The sequence below is a fragment of the Poecile atricapillus genome, chromosome 2 (assembly GCF_030490865.1).
Source record: "Poecile atricapillus isolate bPoeAtr1 chromosome 2, bPoeAtr1.hap1, whole genome shotgun sequence".
NCBI classification, from domain to species: Eukaryota; Metazoa; Chordata; class Aves; order Passeriformes; family Paridae; genus Poecile; species Poecile atricapillus.
In genome coordinates this window covers 27,413,371-27,440,654 of record NC_081250.1, presented here as the reverse complement: position 1 = coordinate 27,440,654, position 27,284 = coordinate 27,413,371, and the positions used below count along the sequence as shown (strand labels likewise).

General features: G+C 37.2%; 1 protein-coding gene across 1 annotated transcript in view; it reads left to right on the top strand.

The window, feature by feature from the left end:
* THSD7A (thrombospondin type 1 domain containing 7A) overlaps positions 1-27,284 on the top strand; it is a 267,244-nt gene that overhangs the window by 211,261 nt on the left and 28,699 nt on the right. Inside the window, exons 15-18 of the mRNA XM_058833159.1 lie at positions 62-165; positions 10,446-10,640; positions 13,006-13,269; positions 25,052-25,230. Of these exons, the coding sequence (XP_058689142.1) occupies positions 62-165; positions 10,446-10,640; positions 13,006-13,269; positions 25,052-25,230 (742 nt within the window). The remainder of the gene's footprint in view (positions 1-61; positions 166-10,445; positions 10,641-13,005; positions 13,270-25,051; positions 25,231-27,284) is intronic.

The following is a 27,284-nucleotide window of genomic DNA, read 5'->3' as shown; positions in this document are numbered from 1 at the left end:
TTGTGCTGCCTGAGGTTTGATGTTACAAGCTTTAGATGGATTTCTCCCCCTCTCATTTCAGGTGGAAGACACACAAATGGCGCAGGTGCCAGCTGGTACCATGGTACGTGCGCCAAGACAGTCCGGGAGCACAGGAGACTTGTGGACCTGGGCTACAAGCAAGAGGTTGGACCCTTTGTTTCTGTCATTTATTCCTCAGAAATCTATAGTTACACTGGTGTGGGAAATGCCTTGCATTTTAGTCCTTGCAAGCTAACATTAATTTAATCTATCTTTATGTGCATCAGCAAAGGAAAATACTGAAAGTGCTCAGGACCATGTCTCAGTATGTTTGGGGTCTCTGCCAGTGTGGAGATCCTACAGCCTCTTCTGGCACCTGCTCCCTGATGCAATTTGTGTGTGTGACCCATTATCCTTTCACTGCTTATCTCCAAGAACATTTTGGATATTTCTTCTCTATACTCTCAAATTGAAGTAGTTACAGAGAGCAATGGGAGCATGAGAGATGCAAGACTTTGCATTTATGCTGTTGAAGTTCAGCACCAGCCCATTTCTCCAGCTTGTCAAGGTCCTTTGAATGGCAATCCTTCCAAAGGCATGTACTGATTGCTCAGACTGCCATTGTCCTCAAACTTGCTGAGCATGCTTTCTGTACAGGTTGTTAAAGAGACTAAACAGAACTGTGCCGGGAATTAACCACTGAGGTGAAACAATCTTTACCAGCTGCTGGTTAGACTTCAAAACCACTGACCCTTTGAGCCCAGTGATCCAGATATTTTTGCACCATTCCCATTAAATAGCAAATAATTTTTGCATCCAAATCCAGCTTTGCTGTCATTTGTGTTCATAGAGAATTTTGTGCCTTTAACAGAGTTTTGTATGTGTGACTCTGTTAAATATAGCCAGGATAGGTTTTTTTAGGTGCATTAAATACATTCAATAGGAGAATATATACAGTTCCTATTTACTGTGTTACAGTAATTGAATTGCTTTGAACTACTGGTCAACCTTGAATTCCAGGAAGGTTTTTCTCCTTTGTTGTTTCTGAGTGCAAACTTCTATTTGTTAAAGCACTATTGGCTCAGAAGATTGTGCCATTGCTGAGGAAGGACATTGCTAACTGCAGAAGTGAAATGTTCAGGTCATTAACTTCCTTGCAGTATTAAAGGAGGTCATGGTATGCTTAAAAAGTTATGGAGTAAATCTTAAGCTAGTAGCTCCTACAACTTACTCAGAAAGTGTCACAGGAGATCAATTTAGAGCTTACCACAAAATGAAACCTTAAGGCATTGCCTGCTAATACAAAAGACTTCTGGCTGTGGTAATTATTTCAAAGGTCTGTCACAATGAAATCTATTTCTAGCAGCTCTGGAGGATACATTCAGATTACACACTGAGAAAATAAGATTTCTGTCTTTGATGGCAGGAATTCAGATAGTAAAAAGTGTTGTCTTCTGTGCTTGCATGGTAGTATCTAAATCTCTTGACTTTGTCTCAAAGTCACTTAATAAAGATACCTAATAATAGTGCATGCAGATTGGATTTTATTATTCTTTTGTGTCACGAGAGTTTCTTTTTATTTTCTTAAATTTAATTCCAATCATGTACAAGGCACACATATATAGAATAATACATGATTTTGAAATTAATGGCCATGTAGCTTTCAAATCTGTTTAAACAGACTGGCAAAATTTCCCTTTGGTACTACACAGAGTTTGATCTTGTGAAAGATGATGTATTCAAGCAGTAATCTTGTTCCTACAAGCAGATGAAATGGAAGTATCTCTCTAGTGTAATGTGGTCAAGTGGTAGGACGAGTAATCCTTAATTATGAACCCCTGGAGCTGCTAAGCCTGAAGAAAGCTGGTGGTTTTGATAGAATTCTGTCAATGTTTCTGAGATCAATTGTTAGAAAGGAAGATTTTTGTTTACTACTCTTTTTGTCAGGTCTATTCCATGTATACATTCCATTGTAGAATTCACAGAACAAATTACTCGAGTTAGAAAACAAAAGTGTATTTGTACCTCAGTCCAGATATCAAAATATGAATCTAAATTTTGTTTAGGCTGTTGCAGTGGTGAAAGTTATAGGCATTAAAGACAGAGGGGATTTTGCCCAATATTTTTTCCCATTAATGTAAGTGATGTAAATTTTCATAAAATGTAAGTTTCCAACTCAGGTCTATTATGTATTGTGTCTCAATGTTGTAATACATCGCAATGTGTTGAGCATATCTTTTACTTTAGTACTCAGTAATGTAAAATTATAATCTGTGGGAGCTAAACAGAGTAGTACAACTTTTCCTTAGATTGACATAAATAAAAAAAGTAAATTTCACTTTGGAAAACACACTTCTCTAATTCTAGAGATTATCAGCTTAAATTCTTTTTTTTTACTTCACACCTCAGAAGATTGCATTTTGAACATGAACAGTATATTTTATTCGATAATATAATTTGTCTCCTACACAAGTCATCAGCAGATTCCCTATCCCCTCTTACTTTTCAAATTCTGCCATCAAAATAGACATGTGTGAATTTTTAGTGATACACATTATTTTGTTTGGCCTGCTGCGCAAGAGCTGATTTCATGCAAGGTCTCACTGAAATGAGGCTGACCTGAAAGCAAACATCTGCCTGACTGAGCTCTGTCCTGGGTAGTATTAGAAAGATTTCACTAATTTCTGAAGGAATATTCCAGAAGAGGTTTTATCTCCTGTCCCTGTTAATTCTTGGCTCCCTCCAGCCTCCACACTTGGCTACTCCTAAGTTAAATTTCTAGAGGCTGTGGAAAACTTTGCATAATAATGTCAATAAAAAAAAAAATTGTACTATAAATAATTTCTTTAACAGCTATTTTGTGATGTAGATGTAGAAAAGACTGAGTTGCTACTGTGCAACTCCTTTTAACTACCCCCACATCGCAAAATGCTAAAGACTGAAATATGAAATCCATTTGGTATAACATTCTGGTGCTGCATTTATGATTGCTACTGTAATACATCTATTTTGATCAGTACATTTAACTGTTCGTTGGTGAATTACGTACAAATATTGCCATACTGTGAAAACTATTAACATACCAGCATTTTTTTTTTTCCAGTTGAGAAAGAGTTTTCTTTCAAGTTTCTGGTGCTCATGGATGCAGACATCACACATTCATCCCTCTGTTTGTGCCAATTTGCTTTTGATGACAAAGAGAAACAATAATCTTATAGAAGTAATCTCTGCCATTTGGTTTCCCATGCATTGCCCTTTCATTTTGTGTTGATACTCATTAGAGCAAGTAATTCCATTCTTAATGTGAAAAGAGTTATGAGTTCCTCTTTTTCACTGCGAGGGGATGTTGCCATTGCTATCAGATTATCCTATTTCTGATCTGATTGCCCATGCACATACACTGTAACACACAGATTATCAGCAAATGTGTTAAATGAGAAAGTATAGGAATGTACACCAGGGAAAAGGCACATCTGACCATGCATTCATTAGCAGTTTATTTTGAACAAAATAGTCCGCTACTGTTAATATTTTAGTTTGAAAGATAATTAAATCTGAAGGAAAAAATAGCAGTTAGAAATCATTAAAAATGTCTGGTTAGATGTCTGATCTTAGGCATCTGTGAGTAACTAGAGCATATGCACGCCTTGCTTTATATCACAGCTTTACTATTTACACTTCCATTCTTCAGCTTTTTTATCACATTTCGTCATTTTTGGCAAAGGAGATACTTGGGTGAATCATAAAGTTTAGAATTGTGATTCATTGTTAAAGACAGCTTTGTTTCTATCTGTCTTGTAAAATGAAGGTTTTGTTACAAATCATGTCAAGTTAAATGAATGTCATAAAACTAACTTGGGCCAATGCAGTGGAAAAAGAATAAAAGGGTTTGGTGGTTTCTGGGTTTTGTTTTTAAAAAGGAGTTTTCTTTAGAAGTATTTTTAAAAAACATTTTTTAGCTATTCATGCAAATAATGAGTGATTATTTATATCTAATCCTAAGCACAGTAAAATAGCATTTAATACTGAGCAGCAAATTCATTGCTATAGTCATGAACTTTATTTGAAGAAGGCTGGTGATCATGACAATTGTATTAAATTCCTATTAGGAAGGAAAATCTGAATTTGTTCCACTGATAAAATGCTTTTTTAACACTAGGTAAGCAGGGCAGGAATGTATTACAGACCTGCAACTTAAGACTTCTGTCTTTTGCTCAAAACCCTCAAGAGGAGATGATCTGTGTGCATCTGCAAGGAGTTTGAAACTTCCTTTTGACCCTACCCAACAAGAAAAGGAAATACAGAAAAAAAAAAAAATCCATATTTGACTGCAACAACATTTATGTTTGTTTTCATAAGCTGTTTCTCAACTAAAAAGATTATTTGACCAGATGTATTGATGAGTCACCTGAAATCCAGGAGAGAGAGGCACGGTGATGGCAAACACAAAATATCCTTTTCCCGCCTCCAACAAAACAAAAATATGACAACAACCACCAGCCAAAAACTAGACAAGAGAATAAATGTAAACCCAAGCTACTAAATTTGAAATTGTGAACAACTTAGGCAGGTATGCATTATGCTATGCTCATATCTTAAATCTGTGTTAGTAAATCTCAGCTTCAGTGACTTGTGAAGGAACTTAGAAGAACAGCTCAAATCCCTTTTGAATTGTATAGGAAAACCTAAAAAAGTTAATAAGACTTGTTTTGCCAGTAGCTCCTGCAAATTTAAATGGGCTTGTTGGGATGCATCCCAGTGGTAGTGAAGAGGACGTGTAGCAGGTGAGAAACTTGAGTGCCCAAACTGTACTAACATGCAGTTTTACATCATTCTGTATATGGATGGATGCACATGGTAAGGGCCATCCCAGTGACCAAAAAGAGATTTACAGAAGGATGCACAGCCTGCAGTCCTTGCCACCATGAATATTCCTCAGAGTTTTGTAGGAGAAATGGGATGAAAATTGTGAAATATGTCAGCATATTCTGTAATAGCAAGAGGAAGGTTATTTGTAAATTTAAACAGAAGTTAAAGTAACCTGGCTGTCTGAGAAAATACCTGAATAGCTGTGCTTGATGTCACTGGGAACTGGCCATTATTAAAGATCTGGTCTTGAGCTTTCACTATGCTTCATTCACAGGGTGTGTGTAGTTATTTGAAAGACTGAGGAATGGAGGAAAGCTTCCCAGGATGGCCGTGGGCACACAGAGGAGCCTTGCAGGCTTGCCTGTGAGACTCAAAGGCAGAGCCAGTGGTCAAAAGCTCTTTTCTCACTTCATAGCTAAACAGGGACAGCGGCCTCCCTCTCCGTGCATCACTTATGGAGGCAGGGGACTTTGCTGTCATGGTTGTTTTACGCCCTCATTGAAAGAACAGGAAAGAAGTCAAAATCATGGAGTGCTGCTCTTCATGGAGCTATAAACTACTATTTTAATGTCATTGAGATGAGAGTGCTCTATTGCCTGGTTTGTATCTTAGTCACTGCAAAGTACAGTGATCAACTTCAGGAGTCATAAGTAAAAATAACTGCTCAAAAGCAGTTTACATGAGAACCTAATTTTTAATTTGAACAACTTTATTTGGCCGAAATACGTCGTTGTTGTCTTTGGAGCATAAAGAGCACTCGGTCTTGTATTTTCACAATATGTTCCTTCTTAAGGTACTTTGTGGCAGGAATATTTTGTCACACTGTGTCTACTCTGCTGTGTCTCACAAAGGAAGAAATAAACATAGATGAAATCATAGCTTAGAGAACATGGATAGAAGGCATAACAAAAGTTAGTGTGCTGAAATAGTTCTTGCTTTCTAGAATTGAAAAATAATATTTTTGTTGTTAAAAATGCTTAGCAATTGAAAAAAAATACATTACAAGTGTGTTTTAAAAGAAGGGACAATCGAGAACCTTCATTTATAATGAAATTTTTAGGTATAGGAACCACTGAATCTCACACCTCAGTGAACTGTCAGTGAAGTATGCTAATGATGGTAGCACTGGAAAGGTTTTTATATAAACTCACACATGACATGACTTGCTAAAATAAAGTCTCAGTGTTTCATTATGCCAACAAGAAACATATGAGCCTGTAGTCCTGTGGGGACTTGGTGGAAACAATGCTATCTGATAAAGTTTTAATTACATCAAAGTCCCTTGTCTATAAAATTTAGACTGCTATTTATTTCACACCTTTCTTCTGGGAGTTAATAGTTGTTAAATACCAGAACAATTTTATAAGTGAATGGTTTCCATGTTAAATTTGATTTTTCTATCACCTGTACTCATGTTTTATGTTTTCACTTAATAATTACTGTGTTTAATTCAGTAAAGGAGGAACCATGCTCTTTCCACTTACTGCTAATGTCTGTAATAAATACAATGTGGTTGTATAAGCAAAATAATTAGCCTGGTACAGTATAGCTTTAGGTAGTTGAAGACACTTCTCTGTATAGTGCATAAATTGTTGATCTCAACAACCTCTACTGAAACAACCATAGGTTGATCAAAGAGGCAGGGGATGAGTTTGCCCAGATTAGCTCGTGAGTGGAAAAAGTAACTGTTCTAACAGTGAGAGCATTTCAGATTTCAAGACAGTTAGCTGGCCAAAAGAGTGTGTTAATGGAATGTATGCAGTTGTCAAAATCCCTGCTTCTGATAATGGAAAAATACCCACTTCTCAGCAGTCATAAGAAGTATAAACCTTTCACATTGATACCTGAATCTGGAAAATAACAAAAGGAAAATGGAATATAGAGCGAATCATCCAGGTCTTGTCAACTAGAAGTAGCATGAATAGTTATGGACAGGCACTGCGGAAATTAAGATTCAGGAATTGATTTAGTATGCCAATACTGTCCTCTAATATGTGTTGTCATTAAGGTGAAACATTTAGATTCTTGAGAATGAAGAGTTTTTCTGCTTTGATTGCCATGGTACAACTGACAGTTAATCTGGAAAAAAAACCAAAGTGTTATCCTCAGGGGAGCTTTTCACCTGAGTCTGCCTGATGTAAATTAGATGCATTAATATGGCTCTGAAAAAAATTATGACATAATGGATATCTGCTCATGGAGTAATGTTTTATAACTAGGAAAGATGAGGGAGTGAATATTGGTTTTAGAAAATGTCCATTTAGCTAGAAATAAAGAATGTTCTTTGGTGGACAATGTTTATTGTCCTATCCAAGGGCTAGATGGAGAGGCAGTATGAAAAATGAGTATTAAACTCTTGAAGAAAGTTATTATTGATGAATTAGTTTACTGTCTTTTAGCCATTGTCTAGGTATAGTTTTCACCGCTAAAAACGGTGGCCTGTATCTCCCTGAGAATGCAGTGAAGATAATGCAATTAGTTTTGCTGATGTGTGCATATAGCAAGGCCAAACTCAAGACAGAGGATTTAGGTTTGACCTCTGTGAATTTCCACATGATAAGACTGAACTATGTTTTTACCTTAGGGATCTTGATGTGTACTATTAGCAGAGAAGAGCACCTCACAAGAATCCAAAACTATAGCCTAGGCTTGTGTTGGAAGATGGCAGTTTGACCTGTGTTTTTACAAAATATTTGTGTAATCTTAGGAATCTGGCAGTATGGATTTTCAATTTTTAGATATTTGATTTTCCTCACTGAATCACTGTAATTATATCTGAAAAAAATATTTCCTCTTGTAAACTGCGCTATTAGTAATAGGATTTGACAGAATAATTGTATTAGACGGTGTGCAGCTGGTCAGTCCCCCAATAAGCACAACTTAATGCTGTACTGACCCTATTACAAACAGTGTTGGCAGCCCTGCTCCAAAGGGCAGTCAAGGATCAGGGAAGTTGTTTGCTCAGTATCTCAGGAAAAACACACTCCGCTCCCTTTCAGTGTTTTACAGTAGACACGTGGTAAAAACCATTCTCTTGGGACTTTTGGATATGTTCTAGTAGACACACAGACTTGAAACGGAGCACATGGGTCATCAAGTTCAGCTTCCTAAGTCATCATGAGGCAGAAATTTAGTTTAGAACTGTCAGACTAAAAAGCTCTTTGAAAAAATCATAGGTCACTAGATCAATTACCTTAAGCAATCTAACAAAAAAGTTTCCTTAACTATGTTTCTGATTTTCCTCCGGGAGGAAATAGTTATAGAATCATAGAATATCCTCAGTTGGAAGGGACTGACAAGGATCATCAATGTCCAACACCTGGCCCTGCACAGGACAGTGCCAAGAGTCACACCCTGTGCCTGAGAGTGTTGTCCCAATGCTTTTTGAACTGTTAGGCTTGGTCTGTGGCCACTTCCCTGGGAAGCCTGTTCCAGTGCTCAACTGGGTGAAGAACCTTTTCCTAATATCTAAACTTACACCCCCTGACACAGCCTCAGGCCATTCCCTCACACCCTTCCAGTGGTCACCACAGAGAAGAGATGGGCACCTGCCACTCTTCTTGCCCACTTTTAGACGGTTTTCTCTTTTGAAGCATTGCGTACTCCCCTTTTCTCCAAGAGTTGAACTCAATATTTTTCTTTAATTCATGCTAATAAAACAATTATTGTCAGCACAATTGAAGAGCTATGCTTAAATTATGGAGTGTAATTAAAAAACTATGTTTCTTCATATGAATACAGAATATTTGGATGCAATGCTACAGCAACAATAGGTGACCCAAATTATTTTATAGTCGAGCTACCGCATCTACTGTGTGCTGTCAGATGCCAAGAAGCATAAATATAATTCTATTGTGTGAACAAACAACTAGAAGTTTCCTGTCTTGTTACTGTATAATAAGTATTGTGATGTTTTGAGGAAGGAATTAAAGTTAGGTTTACTGAGCTTAGAATAGATAAGCAACCATGTTTAAAAAAATACTTGAGAAACAATTGTAGAGCACTGTTGACTTTCATGAAGGGGTAGAGTGCCCCCTCAGAAAGTTTGCTGGTGATACAAAACTGGGATGAGTGGTTGATACCCCAGAGGGCTGTGTAGCCCTTCAGAAGGATCCAGACAATTAGGAGAGATGACCAGAGAAGAATCATCTGATATTCAACAAGGGCAAGTGCAGGGTCCTGCACCTGGAGAGGAATAACCCCATGCACCAGGTCTGACCTCCTGGAGAGCAGCTCTGTGGAAAATGGCCTGGGAGTCCTAGTGGACAATGAGCTTTCCATGACCCAGCAACACCCTTTGTGGCCAAAAATGCCAGTGGTGTCCTGGGGTGCATTAGGAAGAGCACTGCTGGCAGGTTGAGGGAGATGATCCTGCCCCCTACTCAGCCCTGGCAAGGCTGCATCTGGCATCCAGTTCTGGGTTCCTCAATATAAGAGAGATATGGAACTCCTGGAGCAGATCCAGGACACCATTGAGGGTGACAATGAAGGTTAAGGAACTGGAGCATCTGTCTCGTGAGGAAAGGCTGAGAGAGCTGGGCTTGTTCACCCTTGAGAAGACTGAGAGGGGATCATATCAATGTCTGTAGGCATTTGAAGGGAAGATGTCAAGATGATGGAGCCAGGCTCTGCTTGATGGTGCCAAGTTTTAGGACAAGAGGCAACAGGCAGAAACTGAGGCATGGAAAGTTCCTCCTGAACATGGTGAAGTCCTGGAACAGATTACCCAGAGAAATTGTGGAGCCTCCTTCCCTGGAGGTATTCAAGAGCTTTCTGGGCACAATTCTGTGCCATGTGCCCTAGGGGACCCTGACTGAGCAGGGACCTCCAGTGGTCCTTTAACATTAACCATTCTGTGATTGTTTATATTAATGAAACTGCCCTCCCTATTCTTTATATGTTCCAACTCCTTGCTTTTGTGTGACCTGATGTTTCATTGAGGAACTTGTTTTTCTTCTTAAGTAAGAAGCTTTTATTCAGGAAATGTCTATGCTGTTCTATCAAGTTCCACCCCTGTTGGCTGATGATCCTTCCCTAGGAAACATGCTGTATTCTTCAAACCATTTTCAAGACCAGAAATTGCTGAGGAACATCAGGCAGCAGTACTGTTGTAAAGGGTTAAGTGGTATCCAGAACTCAAATATGCTTCTAAAGCTTAAATCTATCCGTCTTTCTAAAATTCAATCTGCTGATAAAACTTTATAACTTATACAATTAAGTTACTTAAGATGATATTGCAAGTTTTTTGATGTCTGAGATGTAGATTGTGTCAGTGATATCAGGAGAAATGATAATGTGCCAAGTGGTATAATGGGTGTGGATAACATGGTGCAACCTTTACAATATTGACATTGTAGGTTTTTTCTTCCTGGTAAATCCTGATAAATTATTTTAAACAAAATCTTAAATGAGAAATGTTGAATGTATTCATTCAGGGTAAAACTGGGGGCAAATATTAAGTTGTATAGGTATTCTGGGCTTTCAGTGTGATTTTCTGATAGAATATTGTAAACTTAATTGAATAGAGACATTCATAAAAAAAAAAAAAATCAAACTCCATCTCTTTTTGCTTCCAGCAATTACTTGTCGCGGACAAGATGGAGGACAGGCTGACATCAGTGAGTGCCTTAAATACTCTGGTCCATTGCCACCCTTAACACAGATGTGCCAGATTCCCTGCCAAGATGACTGTCAGTTTACGAACTGGTCCAAATTTTCTCCCTGTAATGGGGACTGTGGAGGAGTCAGGACAAGAAAACGCACTCTTGTTGGTAAGAGTAACAAGCGAAATAATGCTTCTTTTATTAATTATTGATAATGTTTTGTTTAAAACCTGAGGACTTCAGAGGTTCCCTTATGACAAGTGTTTGTCATAGTGGCAGAAAGTAGATCCAGTGTCATGCTCTACATAGTGCTGGTGGAGCAACATCCAGGAGTAGAAACTTGTGCCATATGTCAGAGACTCTTGATATGGGTAAGTGACTGGAGAGAAGATGGGAGAACACAGAAGAAAAATTTATTTTATTTTTTTTTAAATATAGTGCACACAGTAGTTTTTTTCTGTTGGAATTTTTTGTTTGTTTTCTTTGTGGGTTTTTTTTTTGACAGATAAGTCAGCAATCATCTCCCCTTAAGAGGATTGGATGTTAACCGACTTTGCCTTCCTCTTCCCATACCTGGTCTTGGCTAAAGCAGATTTCCTTCTCTCATGGTCTTTTTTGGTCCATTTAGAATTATTATGGTAGCTGGGTGTTTTTCAGCATTTTGCTATAGATCACCATTTTCATCCTTAAACTTTAGCTTACATCTTTTGAACTTAGCTGCAGTCTTGAACGTCAGATTTATGATTAAGCCAGGCCTTTCTCTGGCTGAATGTTTGCTCTCCCAGTTCTTTCTTTCATCATTTTTCATTATCTACATCCAGCACCACAGACCACATGAGGCAATACACTGCTTAATTTTTTGCCTTATTTCTTGAGACAAGTAATAATTCTCTCATTTTCTGTCCCAGGAAGCCTCTTTAGGTTTTACTTAGCCAAATAAAAAGATTTACCCTTGCCACAGACTTGTCCTAGTTCTATGTAATGGACACTGTTCTACACTGAGACTTTTCTTTCAACTTTTTAATTTGTTGTTTGTTGGTTTGTGGGGTTTTTTAAATTATTTTTCTTCTGCATAAAGTGAAAAAAAACACATGGCCTGCTTCTAAATTATAATTGAAACCTCAAGAGTGAGGCTTGGCCTCTGTCACAGCGCTCTTTGCCAATTAGTCTGTATTGTCTGTGGTGGAGGAAAGCTAGCTAAGGGGGGTGCCCATTAGCAGGCTAAGAAAGAGTATGATAAGATCCAAACCCTATCCCCATCTCCATCCCCCTGTAAATCAGACCAGTGGACAATGAATAATTCATGATCTTCAAGAAGCCTCACTGTGACTGTCTAATAATTCCAGTGAGCTTTATGTCAGGTTTGCTTCCACCGGGGAAAAAAAATGAACAAAACTGACTAAAAGTATTTTTTCTTATTTTAAAAACAGAGCAAGGAAGTACATATTCTCCTACCACATTATTAACACTTTGTGATACTTCCTGTCCTCCCCTTCAAACTTGCCAGCTCTGTGATATGTGCTGTGGTGTATTCTCTGTGGCAATGTGTTACCCAGACTAATTCATAATGCTTTACTTGTAATAAATTCATAATTATTCCTGGTGAATACTTCCAGAGAAGAAGCATACATTTAGTAAGAAGTTGTGTTGTCAAAAGAATGACAAACATTTCTCCAGATACCCACTTGCTATTCCAAATGAAGGCAAATAGAGGTAGCAAATAGAAGAACTAAGGTGCTACAGTTATGTCCAGTTCCTGGTTTTGAATAGCAAGTAAAATGCTACAGAATATTAATTTACAGTAATATATAAGTAACAACTACTTAGATATTACTTAGTAACAACAGCTACTTTTGCAAAGACTACAACATTAATTTATATGAACTGCCTGGTAGGGAAAGGAAAACTAAGCAAACTTTACCAAAGAGAAGATTTAAATATATTTAATGGAAAGGGAAAATTGAGTGGATGGCTAAGCTGCAGTTCAGGAAAGTAAACAAGAACAGAACAAAATGGAAGCAAACTCCAAAGAGAAAGAGCTTGTCCTATTAGAGGGGAAGAATGGTAATTATGAAGAAATGATAACAGGTGATTAAAGAATTTTGGCATTTTGAAAGAAGGTACTAGTGTAGCAAAGATGCACATTACTTCCTTCTTGACTTCTTCCTTCAACTTGAAAAAGCTTGATCTAGACAGAAATATTGTTACTGAACTGCACACTGCTGATGAAATAGGAGAAAAAGTGTATTTGTTTAATTGCGAACTTTTTCAAACTTTACCCCTGAAACATTTTTATCCAAATTAAATATAAATTATATCTTCTTCTTAAAAAAGAAATTGCTTTTGTGCAAATTGTAGGTATCCACTACTTTAGAAATTCAGGTCAATAACCTAAGTGAATAAAGATTAATGTAACAGGTAATAGGCATATATATGTAGCTTGCAAGCCTGTGTTGCAGAAATCTAAATGAAATTTTTGGGAGATAAGCTGAAAACAGATACAAACTTGCTAATAACTATTTCTTCTTTCTAGGAAAAAGCAAGAAAAAGGACAAATGTAGAAATTCTCAGTTGTATCCTCTGATTGAGAATCAGTTTTGCCCATGTGACAAGTACAGTGCTCAGCCTGTGGGAAATTGGTCAGACTGTATTTTACCAGAGGGTAAGATGGAAGTATTGCTGGGAATGAAGGTACAAGGAGACATTAAGGAATGTGGACAAGGCTATCGTTACCAGGCCATGGCATGCTATGACCAAAACAATCGACTTGTGGAAACATCACGATGCAACAGTCATGGTATTTACAAACCTATTTTCTTTCATCTGTTTACTTATGTGCTTTATTTCAATTTAACATAATACATGTACAAGTAGAATTAGCAGATTAATATTTATTGCTTACGCTGCCTTTTGTCCCAAGATGCCTTTAATTTTGCTGACTTTTAAAATAGTAAAATTAAGTAAAACCATGGTAAGCTAATAACTAGGTATTTTAATTGAAAAAAATTAAAATCTTGGGTTTTTTTCTGATAACTGTACATAAATTTTGAGAATAAAGCCATTTAGAAGAGGCAAATTCACAAAAAATAAACAAGCACAGAAAAATTTTGGAAAGGCTGGAAGTATTTCCACAGACTGTTTAGATAGCTTTAAATTCCTTAAATAGCCTTATCTCTACCATTTGCTCTTCAGCACCTTACCTAACAGGCATGCACTGACCTGAGTTCAACAGCACCCAGCACTTTTTCTCTGTGTAAATCTGTCATGTGAAAAACTATCTAGGATGGTTAAAGACTTTATATTGCATTTATATATGACTTTATATGCATTTCTCCAGGCAGGAACAGTGTTCCTTCCTGAAGGGGATGTGTCTGTAGCATTAGGATCAAAACTGGCAGTTTCTGGTTTTCAGTGAGCCAGAAATGTGCTAATTGACATCGGTGGAGTTTTTGTGTTCATCTTTTTCCTGCTTGCAGTGCAAACTTGTATCTGAGCAATTAGTATGAAAGGCTGGATGTTGGTGCCATTAAAAGGTCGATCTAAGTTTAATTCACATATGCTTTCTACTCTCTGAAGTTAAATTAAGATAACACAAATTTCATTTATTTATGTGGATATATTTAAAATCGGTAATCAAAGGAATTGAATTAAATAAGGTGATTTTAATTTGCACTATTAATTCCAGTTTAGAGATACGATAGACTAGAAATTCAATGTATCAAGTCAAGGTGTTAGCATATACTGTTAGAAATTCATGATTTTTCAGCATTAGCTTGAGAGTGACCTTTGAAAAGTGGAAAATTACAAAAGCACGTCAGTATGTATTTTGAGGTGCAATTCAATTGCAAGAATCAAAGAAATCGAAGAGGAATAAAAAAAATATTAAAAAAGTATATTCTAAAGCATCACTGATTACCCTGACATAACTCTGTCTTCATGATAGTAACTTCTGATCCAATAGATTTTATCAGTGAATGTGGCCTACATTCACAGTGACCACAACAAATAATAATCCAGTGGAAAAGCTGCTAACAATGTATTACTGTTATTCCTGCTATAGCCGGGGCTACTGTTTACATGCTATAAGCACTCAGTGGCATAATTTCAGAAGTCTCTTTTAACTTTGTAAAATGGAAATGTTTTCTTGTCATTAATGTATTTATTGTATGTTGGGAAGCCTGAACCCTTTGTTTTTAGGTGTTGTTTTCTTTTGAATTCTTTATTTCTAGATCATTTCACTGAGCTGTCTGATTCTTTGATATTCCACTACATCACCCCCCAACTCACACCCCTCCTGTCTGTGTTTTCTCATCAGTTCCATCTGAGAGGGAGAGTACACTTTAGCTTGGTCCATGGTGTAATGTGTGAGCAGAGGGATCTTGGAATTCATATTCAACTAATCCTGTATGCTCTCTACTTCCCTAAAATTGCTTGACAGGAATTTCATATATACAGGGAATGAAGTATCCAACATGATTTTGATGATAAAGGTTTAAATTGATGCTAATGAATACATCAATAAATTTATAGTTTCCTTTCCAGTAGATCCTCTGTTATTGAGAGATATTGTACATGCACATAGTACAAGCTTAGAAAAGCTTACCTAATTTATTGTCTGCCTTCAGCATTTCTCCAGGTTTAGCATACTTTTGCAAATACAAGGCAGCTAGAGCAAATTATATAGATTTTTCAATCTAATTTCAGTATATGTTTACTGACTTTTCTGAATAGCTACTTTTTATTCATGGATTGCCTTGTGATGATTTGTTTTATTTTTCTCAATGTGTACAAACTGCTGCTTTGCCAGTCAAAGCTTACTTTTTATCATCCCAGTATTTATTTATGATGTTTTTCTTGTTATTCTCATGCCCTTGCTGTGTGACAGTTTGGCATCTTCTCTAAGTTTCAGTGTGCTCTTTGTTTTGGTTTGGCTTTTTCTTTGTTTTTTGGGGTTTTGGGTTTTTTGGTTGGTCTCTTCTCTTCTCTTCTCTTCTCTTCTCTTCTCTTCTCTTCTCTTCTCTTCTCTTCTCTTCTCTTCTCTTCTCTTCTCTTCTCTTCTCTTCTCTTCTCTTCTCTTCTCTTCTCTTCTCTTCTCTTCTCTTCTCTTCTCTTCTCTTCTCTTCTCTTCTCTTCTCTTCTCTTCTCTTCTCTTCTCTTCTCTTCTCTTCTCTTCTCTTCTCTTCTCTTCTCTTCTCTTCTCTTCTCTTCTCTTCTCTTCTCTTCTCTCCTCTTCTCTCCTCTTCTCTCCTCTTCTCTCCTCTTCTCTCCTCTTCTCTCCTCTTCTCTCCTCTTCTCTCCTCTTCTCTCCTCTTCTCTCCTCTTCTCTCCTCTTCTCTCCTCTTCTCTCCTCTTCTCTCCTCTTCTCTCCTCTTCTCTCCTCTTCTCTCCTCTTCTCTCCTCTTCTCTCCTCTCCGAACCTCTCCGAACCTCTCCGAACCTCTCCTCTCCTCTCCGAACCTCTCCTCTCCGAACCTCTCCGAACCTCTCCTCTCCGAACCTCTCCTCTCCGAACCTCTCCTCTCCTCTCCGAACCTCTCCTCTCCTCTCCGAACCTCTCCGAACCTCTCCGAACCTCTCCTCTCCGAACCTCTCCTCTCCGAACCTCTCCTCTCCGAACCTCTCCTCTCCTCTCCGAACCTCTCCTCTCCGAACCTCTCCTCTCCGAACCTCTCCTCTCCGAACCTCTCCTCTCCGAACCTCTTCTCTCCGAACCTCTCCTCTCCGAACCTCTCCTCTCCGAACCTCTCCGAACCTCTCCGAACCTCTCCGAACCTCTCCGAACCTCTCCGAACCTCTCCTCTCCGAACCTCTCCGAACCTCTCCTCTCCTCTCCTCTCTCTTCTCTTTTTCCTTTCTTTTCTCAAACATAAAAGCTATATTATACCAAATCAACAAGGAAATTCTGTAGTATCGTAATAGCATCCCACCTGCTAGAAAATAAAAGTTCCTTGTAGCTTCCCATCAATCTGCATTTGGCTTTTCAAGCAGAACTTGACAGGACACATAATTCAAGCCTGCTTGTGTTATTTTTGTAAATTTTAATAGAGGCGTTTATTTCTCTGCAGCAATGATTTTTCACTAATTTTGTAACAGATTTTTCACTGGATTTTTCACTAATTTTAGAACTAATCCTAAGTGTCATCAGAATTTTCTGCTGTGTTATTTTTTTACTCTTCATTCCTGTGTGTCTCTTATTTCTTTTCCAAGTAATATGTAATTGCAGTTTTTATAGGATGTAATTTGACAAATTAGCTTGCACTATGAGAAAAAACAAGACCAACATTTAAGGGAAGATATTTCCTTTCTGGTATCCAACTTGAACTTTTTTTTGTCTTCTGATACTATAAAATCCTGAAATTGGAAATGGACATAATTTAACTTCTTCAGCTGTGACAACACCCTCTAAATCTGACAAGAGAGACAAACTGCACCCACACTGATGTTATTAATACATCACAAGATATGTTTTGTGATATATTCAAATGACACAAGGAACTCAAATTGTGAGACTTTCAGAAGTTTTATGTAAAGATTGCCATGTAAATTTACAAGGCCATGAACAGGTCACTGTTGCAAGTCATGTTATTTTGAGTGAAAGGAATGAGAAGACAAACCTGCTCTGCTGTGCCAAAAAATCCATAAGCTGTTTGTTTTGCAAAATGTTGCTTGCTTATCATCACAATTCAGTTGATTTATTCAGAAAAGAAAAGGTAAATAGAAGCAGAAGAATAAATACTTCAGGGCTCTTTTTTTCCTGCTTGACACATCTTGTGTTCAAAAGATTTAAGAAGAGTTAACTAACAGACTGTGTCACAAACACCAAGGACTTTAAAAAGGACAGATGTGACAAAAGGACCACCTTAAATTAGTATACCCATCCGAGGATTCTTGTGATAATATTTGGAATTTTGGGTGGAGTTATGAAGTCCCAAGTGCACACAAGTTTCTCAAAAAGACAGGAGTGTCTGTAAAAGAAAAGGAAAAGCAAAATACAGTTAAATAACTCTATTGTTACTGCTAGGTTATAACTCTGGGAAGAAGAGGGCAGAAATCCTTCTGCAGAGTGTCCTTAGCATTCTGTAGCTTAATAGGTGCTTAAAAAAAAATCCCCAAAAAACAGTTGAAAGTAGACCTAAGTTTCAACTGCAGAGAGACAAGGTGGTTTGTTTTTCATTACTTTCTTTTTTATCTGTGTTATATATAGCAAGCATTTTGGCTTTTGCTTTCAAAGCATTTTTTTTCACATTTGAGTTAAATTTATTGGCAAGAAAGTTTACACTATTCAGTGGCCATTTGAAATATTCTGCCACTGTTTTTGGTTTTTTTTCATCCATTCCAGTTCTTCAGAGTGTGGGCAGGAGCTTCCAGGTGTCAGCAGATGTGGTAACATCAACTGAAACTGCTAACTGAGCTGTTGTTTACCTGTTTCCCTTAGTGGAAGACACATAAATTGCTCTTTCTCTGCTTCCTGCTTTTCAGTACTATATAGATCATTTTATTGGAGAAATATAAAAATATATACTTATTTTGTTAGTCATGTGTGAGTTTTTTTTCCATTAGAAAATCTGCAGTTGTTTTTCATAGCTTTATCCCTGTCATGAACATTGCACAAGAGCTCTGTGGATAATGACATGTGTCTGCCAACAATCTGTTTCTGTGTGTTTGTGAAAAAAATTGAGATCCTCTTCATTGTTCCTTTAAATTGTACCTTGGAATTTTCATGACAAAAAAATCAAAAGCAAGCCACTGCCATGCTTATGAACTAGACCATTTTCTCTTCAGTATTTAGTTTTTCTCCATCATTTATCAATTATGAATCATGACCCACATAAGCTGGGTGCTGGTTGTGTCTGTGTGTGCCTACTGAAGGCAGACAGAGTAGCATGGCAGACAGATGCAGCATTTTTATATAGGTCGTATTACTCTTCTTAATTCATGTCCGTTTACTGTTAAGACCTTAGGCACAGTCAAGCAGCCAGGATAGTTTGTCTGCTGCCTTATTAGTGTGAGATTATTTCCCCCTTCAGCATTAATTAAATGAGATGCATCGATTTGTGCTGACTCTACAAAGCCCTCTGTGGCTACAAGGCTTATGTGGAGGATTAGAGAGGAATATCTGTGTATCAGTGAATACTTTTGCAACAGCTGCTAGGAGTATCAATGTGAATGGAGGAATTTTGTATTTAATTGCTTATATGTGCAATAAAATAAAATCTTGTATGATATGTAACAGAGTCTATATAGTCCAAGATGTCTGTCACAGCTTGCTTTATCCACTTTTATTAAGATTTTTAAATGTGTTTTTTTTCACTCTCAATAGTCTAACCTGAAGCAATACAAATTTATCCAGAAAAAAAGAAAAAATCTGTGTTAAAATTTAATTGAAACTTCCTGTTGAATGTTTATTCAAAAGTAAATATATTTCCCATAGGAAATTCTAATCTAGTATGGTAGTAAGCCTAGGTTCTCACATAGTTATTAAGACACTTTACTGTTTTATACCCCATATATTTTCTCGCATTTTAAAAAATCTATATATATTTGTCATGTGTTCTCTAGAAGTATGTTACCTATTGCCCTCACCAGAAGTCCTACCTTAGGCCTCTGAATTCCGGTGCCTCCACGTTGTCAACAGGACATCAGTTTTAAAGCAATCATCCATCAATCCAAAGAGCTGTAGTTAGTTCACCAGAGAAAGAATTATTGATAGAGAGGATAGTTAAGCATGAACAATTGCTCTCAGTTTTTGAGGCTCTGAAGGGTAATCCTGAGAAAAAGGAGAAAAAAAAAAATCTTATGTTGTTCAATCTATCTTTCCATGGCTCAACAGAAATATGAATAGTCTCTAGAAATACATATCTTTTAATAAAAATGAAATACAAATACTTGTATATTTCTTTATTCTGGAAGATGAGATCCATGAACTTTATATTTCCTGGAAAAACAAAAATCTATGAGAACAACATAAACCATTTTGACATTGCAGGTTTTTTTCCTTTGAAACATAGCATGACATTTAGTATACGAAGGTAGGAGCATAATTCTGTCAGTCCTAGGGACAAAAGAGTTCATGTAAACATTTTGTGAGATGTTTATGTTTGCACCCTTCAACTGGAGTAGTCAGCCTGCTCCTACGCATTGCACATGCAGTTTGTGGGGAAAAGTCTCCACCTACTTATCCTGCTTTGTCATTAGAGAAAGCGTGAGGTCCATTAAAGTCCTCCCTTATAAATTATCCATCACATTTGTTAATGACTTTGCTCTAGGAGTCCAGATTTTATAGCCAATTAGCTATGGGACAGTAAACTTTTCCCTTTTACTAATGAGCTCGGTTCATACTTCTAGTGGTTCAAAGCCATTTGTTAAATTGTGGTTCAGTAATCTTTAATGATAGAATAGCCATGTTCTCACTCATAACAGACAACTGCCCATTTCACAGCCTTACATGAGCTGAAATAATTGAGAAACTACTGCCCTGGGAACAGACACAGGCCCTTAGATATAGGCAGCTTTTTCCAACACTTCTCTGGACCACACAGTACCGTACCCTGTACCACAGTACACCACATCTCCCCAGCATCCCTCAGATGATATAAGAAGGAAGTGATGCAGGAAGCATGCAGTGAAACACTTCAGTCAGCATGAGAAATGGCAGGCAAAAAGTGAACTGATCATGTCCAGAGAGCATAACTTCAGCTCTTAAAGTACTGGTTTTCTATTTCACTGTCCCTCGCTCACCTTCTCAGCTCTTCCTCATTGACATTTCACTGCTCTCATTCTTTCCTTCTCTCTGCATCTATTGTACTTTACCTTAGTAATTTCTTGCTTGTTCTTTGAACCTCAAAGCTCTGGTATGACTTTTGGTGCAATTACATTAACCTGATGTGTGATATAATTGGGTGATATTCCACCACTGAGACGCTTACCCACACACCAGAGGCTTGTTTCTGTAATAAGGTTCTGTACTAATACACACACACAAGGTTTGTCTAACACAAGCAGCACCTTTTCCAGGGTGATTTGATCAAACTGAAAACAAAGCTGAAAATTTAAAAATGGCTCCTTCACATCCTTTTCATGTCAGAAACTATGTATCTGCATCACCAGTCTCATTTGCACATAGTATTTCTTGTTTCTACATTTCAACATTTTTCTATATAACAACATTCTGTCTTCTCACTTGCTAAAATTTTTACAGTGTGAACAAAGTATAAAAAGTACAAACGTCTGAAATTTAACAAAAACAACAACAACCAACTGTAAACTTTTCAAAGTTCCTGGAATCTGCTTTCTTGGATCTGAGGGAGGATTGCTATGAACTTACAGAGATCATCCTTAATCACCTTAAAATATATGCTGACTTCATACATGAAGAAAGGCATCTGAGGTAACGACAAGTCCAGAGAAGCTGTTCCTCAAAAGTGCCATTTGATAGGTAGTCAGTGGAGTGGAACAAGTAATTTGCAACAAGTAATTTATTTTTTTAATTCACTCTTCTTTCTTGACTGAAGTGCTATCTGTAAGCAATTTGAAGTGTGCTTCTGCCTCAGTTCTAAGGGAGTCCAGTAGCATAGCTAAATGTTAAATAGTCTATTGAGCAAAATACTGAGACCCATGAGAGGAAATATATGCCAAGGGTTGGGTATGCCAAAACCTTTTTGATGTCAGATATAACAAGGTCATTTTCATCCTGCATACTAATTACATATGGAATGCAAATCAGAGAGCACAGTGTTTTTATTTCTTCCCTTTGTCCTCTTTTTGATTTGTGAGAGCATTCTTTGTTACGTTTCACTCTCTGGCCAGAGGATACCAGTGTAAGCTCCTCAGAGCAATTTGCTCTGTTTGTGCTTCACCAAGGTATTACTTTTGGCAGGATGTTTATTTCTTCTCTTTCTTTGATTTCTATCCCCATGCAGTGCCTCCTTACAATTCTCTTGACTTTATGTTCTGAGCCATTTATTTCCTCTTCCCTCTCACTGTCTTTTCTTACTCTTTCCTCTATTCCTCCTTAGTTCTTTTGTTTTGCATTTCCTCTGTTGTTTTGAATTGACTCTGCCATGAAAAGTAACTTAATAGAATTATAGAATATCCTGAGTCGAAAGGGACCCACAAGGATCACAGAGTCCAACTGCTGGCCCTGCACAGGACACCCCAAGAGTCACACCCTGTGCCTGAGAGCATTGTCCAAAGATTTCTTGATCTCAGTCAGGCTTTGTGCTGTGACCACTTTCCTGGGGAGCCTTTTCCAGTGCCCAACTACCCTTTGGGTGAGGAACATTTTTATAATATATAATCTATTCTTTGTGTTCTTCACTTATTTTCTTTTCCGTCTGTTTGGAGAAGCTGTGAAATTCCTTTGTGGAGACTCGTAACAATGTTCTTTGTATGCCAGTGATTAGGAGTTTTTTAATGCTTGTCTTGAATCTTACAAAAGAATAAGTGTTTTTCTCTCTGCTCTCCAAAAATGCTCCACACTTCCAGAATCTCCAAGCCATCCTACCTTGGTAGCCTCCTTTTTGGTTCTTTCATTGATTGACTCCATTCTTGTTCTCTTCCTAACATGTCTTTTCCATTCTTCTTGTCTAACTTTTATATGTGGAGTTTGGTTTGAGTCTTGATGCTTTTCTGAGAAAATAGGAAAGAGGGAGAGGAGAGCATCATAGGCCAGATATCATGGCGATGGCGCAGGAAAGAGCTGTATGGTGAACAGAAGATATTCCATGAAGCTTGCAGGATTAAGGACCCACTATAAGATTGCAGTTCAGTATTTTTTCATTATAGAGTGTGTGGGTAGTGTCATCTGGACCACTGCATCCTCTACAAAATGCATTAACATATCATCAGTTTGCAGTTTTCCATGCTGTAACTCTTGCTAAGGCTGTATCTGTAACAGGATGCTGTTTTGCTTTTTTTGCATTCAATGGTAAGGCAGTTCTAGTGGCTGACTTCAATGTAGATATTTCATGGATAGTATAAAGGTTGCTCTAGTAATATAGTTTAATTTGATAATTTATGGAATCACTTGGAATATAGCTCAGGGTAATTAAAATGTTACCTGGAAATTGCATACAGTATAATGTATTTGGTACAACTTCTGTCTGCAAGATTCTAAATATATTGTTAAACTGTTTGCCCTGGTTTGGATGAATTGAAGGGAAATAAAACAAAATAACTTCTGATTTGCCAGTTACTTTAGTTTAGTGTGTTCCACACAGGCTCCTTTTGGTAGGCTGCGAAGTGTTATCAATATCCCAAAATACCATGGTATCCTGGAGGAGATCTTGGCAAGGACTAGGAAGATCCCTTTGAGAGTTATTAAGACAGAGCTATTATGAGTTATTAAGCTCAGAGTTCTATGGAAGTCCTTAAAATGAAGTCTTCCTGAAGCAGCCTGTACTAATTCTAGTTACCTACTTAAGGATGTACAATATGTTTAAAACAACTTGAATTTCGGTTTCTCAGACCTTAATTACCAGAGATACAAATTTAACAAATGGTAAATGGCATCTGTTTTGTAGTAGAATGATTCATCCAGAAAAACAGTGTTTAGAAGTTATGTTGAAAGTAAAAGCAGCATTTCAGAATCGCAAGAAATTTCATAGAGCAATGATACCTTCACTTACTTCTATCAGACAATAAATATCAGTAAGCATTTACTCTTTGGAGGGAATTGTTTCTTTTAATTTGTTTTGGATTTTTTTCCATTTTCATTCAGTAGCTTCCTGATTGTATGAGTACATGGCTTTTTATAGCACCTGAGAGGACTTGTTGAAAGCTCATTTCTGGTGATGGTACAGATTTTGGTTTTTATACAATCAAACTTCAGTATAGGATGGAACTCTGAGATAGGGTGCATCATATTTCTAGGACTCAGAGATGTCAGGTAAGGTGAAATGTAATCAATTTTGCATCTACTACTGCAGAGCAATCTATGTCAGCACCTCTGACGTGCATCATCCCTATATGATCCCCAAAAATGTATTTTCTCTAACACAGTGTCCCTTTCATATACTTTCACTGAACTGGTCACTCAAATAGCAACAGATGCTCAGCAAATATGCTTCTAATTCAATAATATTCTAGTCATTTTAAGGAACATACATTTGGTGAGCAGTAGTTTCGCAGTGCTCATGTCCAGGACATGCTCTGTATATTTATTTAAATATTTAACACTTCTAAACAAAGTAAAGGCAGACAGAATAAAACCATCACCTGAATTTGACCACAAAATAGTCTAAAAGCTACTGTGTGTTTTTTAAAAAAACATATTTTCTTTATATCTAAAATTAACTATATCTAAGACAAGTAATTAACTAGAAATAGGTATATAGAATTGAAATCTAAGTGTTTTGATTCTTTAAAAACCTTGAGATTGGTTGTTATTTTTGCTTTTAGAAGAGACAGAACAACTTTACTTAGAAGCATAGGTTAAAAACAATTCAGCTCTGATGAAAAGACTGATCCTTTTTGAATTAAAAAAATTTCTATATATTCCGTATTCTGTATATTTCCCTAAAACAGGACACTGACAAACAATTGAAACATTTGAAGCTTAGCAAACCATGAAAATCTTTTGAGGATTATCTTAGCCAAGTATGTGCCAATTTTGTAACTGTTTTCATTAAATATTTTAATGAACTATTTTAATACAATTTTAAATTTACCAAGGTTTTTAATCTGCAAAGTGAACATTTGCTAATGGTAAATACTTTGCAGATCGGACACAGGAAAGGGGAGAAGAGAGTTCAGAATATAGTTGTAGTAAACATGCAGTAAAGGCCAGCTTTTTATTTGATTTATTATAGCTTCTCCCTTAAATATTGGAATAAATTACACATATTGTAGAGCTATGGCATATGTTGCTTTTGAAAGAAAGACATTTTCACTTATTCACTGAATTGAGGGCTCATGTTACTCCCTGCAGACCATGTCATACCCCCTTCCAACCTCTCTGGACCAATGACTTATCCAAAACAAACATCTGCTTTTCCATTCAGCGCAATTATTCAGTGTGCTACTGGGGGCAGATGGTTGTTAATCGGCAGATCATTAATGTGGCAGGCTACTCTCTCTTTCTAGCCTTAGAAAGGTCACAAGGTGTTAAGTTCCCTTGCTCCAGGCTGGCGAGTTGCATTTCTTCTCAGTTGGATTTTTGATGTGTAACTGCAATTGAATTACTTGATACAGTTGTAGTGTATCCTTTAATTAAACCTTTTTTCCATAAAAAAATTACATATCATTTATACAGAGTAAGAATGATGCCGCCAAGAGATGGTAAGTGTCAATTACACTGTAGCTGTCAGAAAGTTTGAATGCTGAAATCTGGAGAGTGTGAATCCTAATCAGATGGGATGATGAGCAGTGAGGATGCTCAGCTGCTACTCTAACACAGTCTCCAGCTATATGTGTCAGTTTTCTGCAGAATTTAATTTATCCCTAATGATGAAGAAATCTCTCTATTCACACAGTCCTGTCAAGTCAAACTTGGAGAATCTAAATGAAGCAGACGAGGGCTTCAGGGAGAAGTCGCAAACTGACATGATGAAGAGATTTCACTTTCTTTTCCATTCATACAGGGTATATTGAGGAAGCCTGTATTATTCCATGTCCCTCAGACTGCAAGCTCAGTGAGTGGTCCAACTGGTCTCGCTGTAGTAAATCCTGTGGGAGTGGGGTAAAGGTACGGTCTAAATGGCTTCGTGAAAAACCCTACAATGGTGGAAGACCCTGTCCAAAGCTAGATCACGTCAATCAGGTAATTTGGTTTATATTTACATTATTGATATAGCGTTTTCCATACCTCAGATAACCCTTTTATCTGTACTTTTTGCTGTAGAAAAATGGTATAACATAAGGAGCAGATGGAGGTAGAGGGAGTATGTGTTGGTTTAGAGTTCCTAAGGCAGTAAAGGATCTGTCTTAGTTACTTCCTCATCTGCAAGAATTTTGCATATTTTGTGAACTGCAGATTGGAGACAATAAAACATGCTTACATGCATATTTTGAAGACTGTATTTCCAAAGATCTCTTACCTGAAGGGATTCTCCAAGAAAGATGGAGAGAAACTTTGTACAGAGACATGTAGTGACAGGACAAGGGGGAATGGCTTCAAACAGAGAGTAGATTTATATTATATATTAGGAAGAAATTCTTCACTCAGAGGGTGGTGAGGAACTGGAATAGGTTATGGAGAGAAGTTGTGAATGCCTCATCTCTGGAAATGTTCAAGGCTTGGTTGGAAGGGGCTCTGTGCAAACTGGTCCCTGCCCATGGTAGGGGCCTTGGAACTAGACTGTCTTTAATGCCCGTTCTAATCTTCTGTGGCAGGGGGAAAATATCTCATTACAGTTGCTCAATCTGGCAAGATTTTTAGTGTCACTCCCTGACCACCTTAGGTCAGAAAACAAAACTCTCAGTCACACTGTATCATCTCTCTGTCCCTTAGTGGGTTCTCCTCAAGCTGGAGCTTGACCTTCTTGGGTTTGCTTGCCCTGGCAGTGCAGTTCCAGTCACAAATGCACTTCTGAAGTCTCCCAGTTGTCCCAGAAACTGCACTTGATATTGCAGCATGGAACAGTCTACCATACAGTCTGGATCCTCTTCAAGTGAAACCATAAAATGTGATCCAATAGCACCCTGGGAATGCTGGAATGCTTGGATCACTAATAAGCATTTAGTCTTTGGGACCAAGTTTAGTGCTAGCCCAAGTTAAACCCCTGAAGTTTCTTTCCTTAGAGACTTATAGAAAGGAAAAACATTCCTTGTAAATTAACTTACGCTCTTCAAAGTTGATTTATATTCATATTACTGTTGAATCTAATTTAGTCTGCAGAGGCATATTAGACCACATGGTCTTTTCTGTAAATATTCAAAGATTTAAAAAAAAAAAGTGCTCTTGATTTATGTTTGAATAAAAATGCATGTACTTAATATTATCCTATTGACATTTTGCTAGAACAAAATTAAATGGCTTGTTGATCTAATTTTCTACTTTAGGGGATGTAATTAGCTCTAATTTAGAAAATCATAAGTGTTAAACCGCAGCTAATAAACTAAGTTTGTGATCTACTTTAACAAAATACGAACTAGAATGAGGGTTGCTGGATTTGGGTCAGCATGTAAACATGCTTTAAATTAGGAGGAACATGCTTCAATAGGAGGAAATTATAGTCTATACAAAAGTCTTTTTCCTTCTTTAATATTCATGTAGTACATAATAGGCTTGTATTTTTCTGCATCAAAGGTGATTTTGCTGGAGGTCTGTTCGCCACTTTTATGCAACACTATTGCCCTCTGCCGGTCCTTTGGCTCATTTGATTTGCGGTTACATGGTGTTTGACAAATACTAGTTGATTCAAAGTATAATTATTGTAAAAAGAAATTGAAATACAGTACTTTCATGAGAAGGACGTTCCACGGATAATACAAGGATGTTGAAGAATATAGAGGCTGTATTTTTCATTTTAAAATACATTCCCTTTCAATTCAGAAACATGCAGAGAAAGACACAGATATTCCAATTTTGAATTAGTTATTTAAACTAAATATGATCCACCGTTCATCTGGAAAAGAGATGACTTTTCAGAGTCATCATTCAATATAATGTGTTTTAGTTACATATTTATTACTTATATATGTAACATGTTTATTTGCATGCATATGACTCACAGTTATAAGACTGGATCTTTGGTGCCCACAAGTACGTGCACTATGATTTACAGAAAAATTATGCTGTAAGATGCCATCTAGGAATTATGAACCTGGGTTAAGAGGACAACATGTTGTCTAGCCCAGGGAATGAGAGATGGG